This window comes from Bufo bufo, chromosome 1 (assembly GCF_905171765.1).
Source record: "Bufo bufo chromosome 1, aBufBuf1.1, whole genome shotgun sequence".
Lineage (NCBI taxonomy): Eukaryota > Metazoa > Chordata > Amphibia > Anura > Bufonidae > Bufo > Bufo bufo.
Window position 1 is genome coordinate 830,606,248 of NC_053389.1, and position 7,277 is coordinate 830,613,524.

The 7,277-nt window shown below is 42.4% G+C and overlaps 1 protein-coding gene across 1 annotated transcript; it reads right to left on the reverse strand.

Moving 5' to 3' along the window:
- Window positions 1-6,043: 6,043 nt before the first annotated feature.
- On the reverse strand, window positions 6,044-6,958 carry LOC120990061 (olfactory receptor 11L1-like). The gene has a single exon (XM_040418575.1). It carries the CDS (start codon window positions 6,956-6,958, stop codon window positions 6,044-6,046), a length of 915 nt encoding a protein of 304 aa, XP_040274509.1.
- Window positions 6,959-7,277: the final 319 nt, after the last annotated feature.

The following is a 7,277-nucleotide window of genomic DNA, read 5'->3' on the forward strand; positions in this document are numbered from 1 at the left end:
AGGCCTAAGATATACTTCTGGAGGTGGACATCAATGTAATGGGATAGGTTACTAGTTAGAGCTGAGACCCCAGAAATAATTGGTCTACCGGGTGAATTCTTCTCGTTCTTATGGATTTTGGGAAGGTGGTAGAATGTGGCTAATGTTTCATCTTTTACGAGGATATATTCTTTTTCTTTTTTGTTTAAAATTGGTCCCGCCGATTTGATAAGTGATTCAAACTCTTCCCTATCTTACTTTGATGGATCACTGCTTAACGGTAAATAGTATTTTACATCGGATAGTATATTCAAGGCCTCTTTATTGTAGTCCTCCCTATTCTGGATAATGATGCCACCTCCTTTATCTGCATTCTTGATGACAATATCTGTATTTGATTGAAGACCTTTCAAAGCCGTTTTTTCAGCTACTTTAAGGTTATATTTGCAATTGGGTTTTTTGTTTACCACAGAATAGAATGTATCCAAGAAGTTTCCCTTGTGGACGGTGTAGAAATTGGATGGTGGTTTCAAACCTGATGGGATGGCCTCGACAGGTTCTTCCTTTGGACATGCTGTATATGCTGTATACTGTTGATCGGTTGTAGACTTGGATGTGGAGTTTTCAAGGATTTTGAAATGTCTCTTTAGTGTAAGCTTTTTTTATAACGATTAAGGTCCAAAAACAAATCAAATTCATTAATTTTGTTCGTGATAACACTAGAATTTCTTGTCTAGTAAGAGTATGTGAGGACAGGTTGAAAATACCAAACTCTTTTGTTAAATCCTCAAGTTTAGTCATTTCCGTAGACTTTGGCTTTTCCTTTTTGCTTCTGCCTGCTCTACATCCTCTTCAGAGTTTTTTCGTTTTGTAGGTTTTGGCCTAGTGGACAAATTTTTATTTTTATTTGGTTCCTATATGTCCTTTGAAAGCTGCCATCAGGACGACACCTAGTATTAACCCCTCCCATTTTGGGCGGTACACAGGTGCGTTTTTCTGGCATTTTTTTGGCGTTTTTTCTTTACTATAAATACCCACCTCTATGCACTATCATCTAACCTGATGAAGGGGGTGTATTAGTCCCCGAAATGCGTTGCTTACATTGCTGTGAACTTTTTGTGAATAAAAAAGAGAAATACTCGGATCGAAGTTTCTTGTTCCATCAGTGGATTTGCGCCATTGCAGCATTGTCCCTCCTGACAAGCACTCTCTGGAGGATTGGACGTCCTTTCCAGGAGAAATATTACCTGCGGCTGCAGCCCTGTGGAATTGGATTTATTGCATTCATATCTACAATAGAGTTGTGCCTATCTATAGCACAACTCAATAAGGTGAGCCTCGCTCTCTCTTTTTAATAGTTCAATTTACTCGAATGTACTATCCTATTGTGCACCCCTCTCTCTTTTTCTCTCCCATCACGTCGCTTGCGGTTCTGAGCTGAGGTTAGAGGCGTCCCTCTCTACAAGTAACCAGGTAGGAGACACCGTTGACACAATTATCACTACCTATAGAGAAATTATAGGCCATTACACCACTCTGGAATTCCTAATCTGGGACGTGCGTTATAACACCTTAGAAGGGCCCTAGGGTCGTACCCTGCGCACACTGCAATTGGCATCATGACAAATACAGAACATTAATTACCCAGTCTTGGCTACTGCACAAGGACAACGTGCCGTCCTTACTTCCATCACCGGATCGTGATCGGAACATGCTTAAATCCAAGTGCACACTGGTAGATTTTGGTAGCACTATTTACAGTGATAGCACGAAGGAAGGAAGTTGCCAATGCAGCTGAAGCATCAGCATCACCTCAGAAGGAAGGGTTAGCATGGCCAAAATGTGGAAAACCTTCGTCAGCACGCCACCACATCCAGCACCACCATCTGATAAGGACCATCTTAGCAGGAGGCAGTGTTTTGTCAACATGGTGGAAGAGTACGTGTGCACACATCTGCACGTACTGACTGATGGGTCTGCCCCATTTAACTTCTGTTGTTGCTGGCCTGCACTGTCCAAATGTGTGTTTAGCATGGTAAATGTGATCATGGACAGGCACATTCGCCTGTCCACAGCCAACAAGGACAAGCTCATGTTCATTAAAATGAACCAGCCATGGATCACACAGGACTTGTCGGTACCTTAGGCAGAGTAGAGAAGTATACCGGCTGCACCCAGCCATTGTTATACTCCAGCGCAGTTTGTTCTGTTTTCCATTTTCCAATGTTTTGGGCCCCCCCCCCCCAAATAAAAAAAAATAAAAACAAAAAATAAAACAACACAAAAACAGTTGCCTACCTCCTCCACCTCGTCCGCCTCTTAGACCTCTACGGCCATATCCACCTTCTCCTCCACTCGTTCCTCTACCTCCTGGCTCAAGATTATTATCTTATATTAGCAAAGTAGAAAAGTATACCGGCTGCGCCCAGCCATTGTTATACCCCAACACAGTTTGTTCTGTTTGCCATTTCCCAATGTTTTGGGGCTTCTTAAAAAAAAAAATAATAATAATAATAATACAATTAATGGAAAAAAATACTAAATAAAAAAACACACAAAAACAGTGTCTCCTCCGCCTCTTCCACCTACACCACCATGTCCACCTCTTCCTCCACTTGGACCTCTACCTCTTGGTTCAAGATTATTATTTGTTATATTGGCAGAGTAGAGAAATATACCAGCCACACACAAAAAACTATATATATTTTAAGTAGTTTCCCTATCCACATTTGTTTGCAGGACAATTTTACTGCTCTTACCCCCATTATGCTTCCATTTGCAGCCCTCTAGCCCATTCAATTACTTATTTACAGCCATTTTTCAGCCCCATAGTTTGTGTCAGCATTGACTTCTATGGGGTTCGCGTTTAAAGTCAAGTTTGGGTCAAGTTCGGGCAACCAAACCGAGCTTTGAACTAACATTCACCGAACCCGAACATCCACAGGTCCGCTCTGATAGTTGATCCCTAATTAATGACGTGACGTATTCTCATTTCATTGGTCACTTGAAACAATGGAATTGTAGTAAAAGTAGAATGCAAGCTTGTATACACAATTGATTGACACTGCTGACTACTCAAGGTGCCCAGTTAGTGGAGCACACCTTCTATCAGTTTGTGTTGACCTGTAAAGAGTTCCTGTTTGGAGACTATGCACACTGATCAAAGTTGGGTTCTCCTGTGATCTTTACTTCAAATGTTCCATTGCTTGGATAGCGTTGTCGAGCACAATGTTGGTACTAGTAGTGATGCACATAAGCTTCCAACAAGGGAGGTAATCAGTCTTTTATAATAGTCATTGCATGTTAAAATACTTGATGATAAGGTATTGTAAGGGATCGCTCACTCTCAGGGGGTCGCACTCACAGACTTCTTCGCAGACAACCGGATTTAATGTCCAAACTGGTGCTTTATTATGGTACTTCAGCACCCATGTAAGCCGTGTACCGGGGTGGGATCCCCAGGATACATCGTACAAGTCACGAACGAGAAAAGCAACTCTGACACCAGCTTTTGCAAAAATTGAATTTTACTAACATGTGATAATAAACACAACCACAAATGCTGAGAACATAAAATAAGTTTACATACACCCAGCCCAAAGGCTGAGACCCCTGTGTTGCACAGCACAGCGCCCCCTAATGGACGCCAGTGGAAATTTTGTGGTAATATACCTACTGGCAGGCACAACTAAAACTGCCTTGCCGTACCTATTAATACCCTGAAACAAACATGAACAATTGGTTGGGTGCTTAGTACAGGCTGGCCTGCGGTGCAACACAACAGTTCACAATCTTACTGTGCTCTATATTATTCCCCCTCCCATAACTAGTCTGGTAGCATGTGCCTGATTATTTCTCCTGAGCAAAACCCTGAACTGGATAGAGTTCGTGGGGGTGTTTATCAGCTCTCAAATGTGCAATATCCCTTTTAGTAATGAAGTTCTTGTAGTACAGTAGCAACACTTTAGGCCTGACACAAAGCAGAGACCCTAACTATCTAGCTACAGGCCTGGTATAAGTCTCTAGGCGCCAACACTGCAGTGTGATGCGTGCACAATATTACCGACCCGGGTCTGCTCTTCATCCACTGATTTCTCTGAACATAACAACCAGTCTCTCAAGCAAGCATGAGGTCCCATAGGGTATGTAGCTTGTTCCTTAGCTCTTGTCAGCCTTCCTGGAAACAATCCTCCTTTCTCCGGACAGGATCTGGGTCTTGGACAATGATCAGCTTCACTCAGCTGCAGCTGTGGTCACAGAGGAAGTCCTCTCACTCCTGGATCCATTAGCTTCTCTGCTCAAACACAGCTCCTCAGCTCTAGGCTCACTCCTGACATGGATGCAGCTTCTTCTAACAAGTTCACAAAACTCCACCTCCTTTGAATATTCAAATATCTGCAGTCTATTAGCTGTGTTAAAGAAACAGCAGAATATCAGTCCTGATCATTTAACTTAATCCACACACAAACAGTGTTCAAATATTGAGAGCTGCTTCTCAATCTCACACCTGCACAAACATAAGCATCAAAATAAACACCTGCCCATTTCCTGACTCACCTCTAAGCACAGCTTATACAAAGGGTTTTAATGTCCAGGCCTTAACAGGTCCACTCATTGAACACAAGTGCATAAACGGAAGAGATTGGGCTACACATAACCTTGTGGGCCTCTGTAGGCCTCTGTTTCCAAGACTTTTCTCCCCAGACTGACATACAGAGGGTTGGTTTTATGCCTCCCGGATTACAGCAGGCCTCACCTGCGATCACCTCTGACAAAAGACAACACCTATACTGGAAGGGTGTAGACTGGCAGATCCCACTACCAATCTATCCACCAGTCCAAATATAATCCAGCCCAGACCAAAACGTAAACAAAACTGTCTCAGCAAACTAAGCTTTGCTGAAAACCTGGCAGCTTTCTGGATTTTCTTTATCTCACCTAGCTGAGGTACCTGGGTGGGATATACATGCCTTCCAGCACTGTACACACCACCACAGTATGCAGTAAAAGTCTTGTGACAATGATTGTGTAATACCACTTGCTAGATATGTTTGAGCACTTGCCCCTCTTCCCTCAAAAGCTGTGTTAGTGGATATATATGTCTTCTTTGGTGCTCTATATAGTGTTTCATCCAAAAGTCAAAATCAGAATGGACTTGGGATCTGTAAAAGTCTGAACTGAATTTAGACCAGACCAGCAGTGGCTTAGTCCTGTGACTGCTGCAGCCAATAATTGGCCTCAGTGGTCACATGTGCTAATATGGCTCATCAATGTTAGAGAAACTAGAGATGTGTTGTTTTAGCATATGTGACTGTTGTGGCCAATGATAAGCCTGGAACTGGAAGTGGCCAAAATGGGGCAGAGATGCCTTTTTTTTTTTAAGTGAGCACAGGTTTCTACCATTGGGGCTGTCAGCCACTAGACCGGAAAGCCCCTTTAACCGCCTTCTCTTGAAATATTGTGTGTTACTATTGGAAATATATGATGCATCCAACTCAATACAGATATTTGAGTATTAGCATACGGTATATCACACTTGCATCGGTACTGGTGCATTGAACAACCCCCACCCCACCCTCTATATCATTCCTCCACCCCACCCTCTATCCCATTCCGCCACCCCACCCTCTATCTCATTCCTCCATAAGACCATCTATCTCATTCCTCCACTCCACCCTCTATCTCATTCCTCCACTTCACCCTCTATCTCATTCCTCCACTCCACCCTCTATCTCATTACTCCACCCCACCCTCTATCTCATTCCTCCACTCCACCCTCTATCTCATTCCTTCACCCCACTGTCTATCTTATTCCTCCACTCCACACTCAATCTCATTCCGTCACCCCACCCTCTATCTCATTCCGTCACCCCACCCTCTATCTCATTCCGTCACCCCACCCTCTATCTCATTCCTCCACCCCACCCTCTATCGCATTCTGCCACCCCACCCTCTATCTCATTCCTCTACCCCACTCTCTATCTCATTCCTTCAAGATGAAGGCAGTAAGTTACAATCACTTAGAATACTGACTAAAGATGAAGCTCCTAAACATGATATCGAATCAACTGGAAAACAGTTTCATAATAGTTTCCTTGATGTCTTTATTTCTCAGGCTGTAAATTAAAGGGTTAACTAGTGGCGTCACCACAGTGTAGACAATAGAAAATATTTTACGTATTGCAGTAGATTGTCCAGTTTCTGGGATCAAATATATAGAAAACAGAGCCCCATAAAATATGGACACCACTAAGAGGTGAGAACCACAGGTCGTGAAAGCCTTCTGCCTTTGGGTGATGGACTGGAGTCTCAGGATTGTAAAGACGATATATACATATGAGATGGCGACTATTAGGAATGGGCACACTAGGACAGGGAAGCAGAGGACTAAAGCCAGCACCTTTATGTAGAAGACACTGGAACAAGACAGATCTAAAATAGGATCAATTTCACAAAAGAAGTGATCAATGACATTAGATCTACAGAAATAAAGCTGAGATATATTGACTGATTGAGCTAATGCTACAGAAAAACCTAAGATCCAGGAGAAAATTATTAATTTCAGGCAAACCATGGAGGTCATTATCAAATCATAGTGGAGTGGCTGGCATATGGCCAGATACCTGTCATAAGACATCACTGTCAATAGAAAACACTCTGAAGCTTCCGAATAAGCAAAGAAAAACAATTGTGCTATGCATGCCGGAAGACTTATTGAGGAGCCATTGTCCAGAATCACCTGGAGCATGTTAGGGACAATATCTGAGGACAAGATGATGTCAGATGTGGTGAGCTGTGTCAGGAAGAAGTACATGGGACAGTGGAGATTCTTGCTGTAAGACACTAGGGTGATGACCAAGAAGTTCCCACATAGTGTTGTGAGATAAATCAAGGTGAGTAGAAAAAAGAGAAAAAATCTGAAATTGTGGAGGCCTGGAAATCCAAGAAGAAAGATTGACGTTACATTGTTCTTTTCCATGTCCTGTAAAACAAATACATTTACAAAGCACAATTAAGACCAAGCTATGCTTATAGTGGAGCCTGTGGAGAGGTAGAAAGAGACCCTGTGCTTCCACACTGTGGAGATGTAGATCTAAACTTCCATATGTCACTCTCCTACTGAGATATTCTGGCCTAGAAGCAATTCTTCATAATATTGTGGTGGAGGAGAGAAAGAGAGAGAAAGAGAGAAAGAGAAAGAGAGAAAAAAAAAGAAAAGAAAGAAAAGCAGAAATAAATAAAAGAAAAAGTAAAGAGAGAAAAGCAAAAACAAAGAAAAGAAACACATAAAGAAAGAA

What these genes read in the sequence shown, in the direction of transcription:
- LOC120990061 (XM_040418575.1), bottom strand. Translation starts at nt 6,958, where the DNA reads ATGGAAAAGAACAATGTAACGTCAATCTTTCTTCTTGGATTTCCAGGC.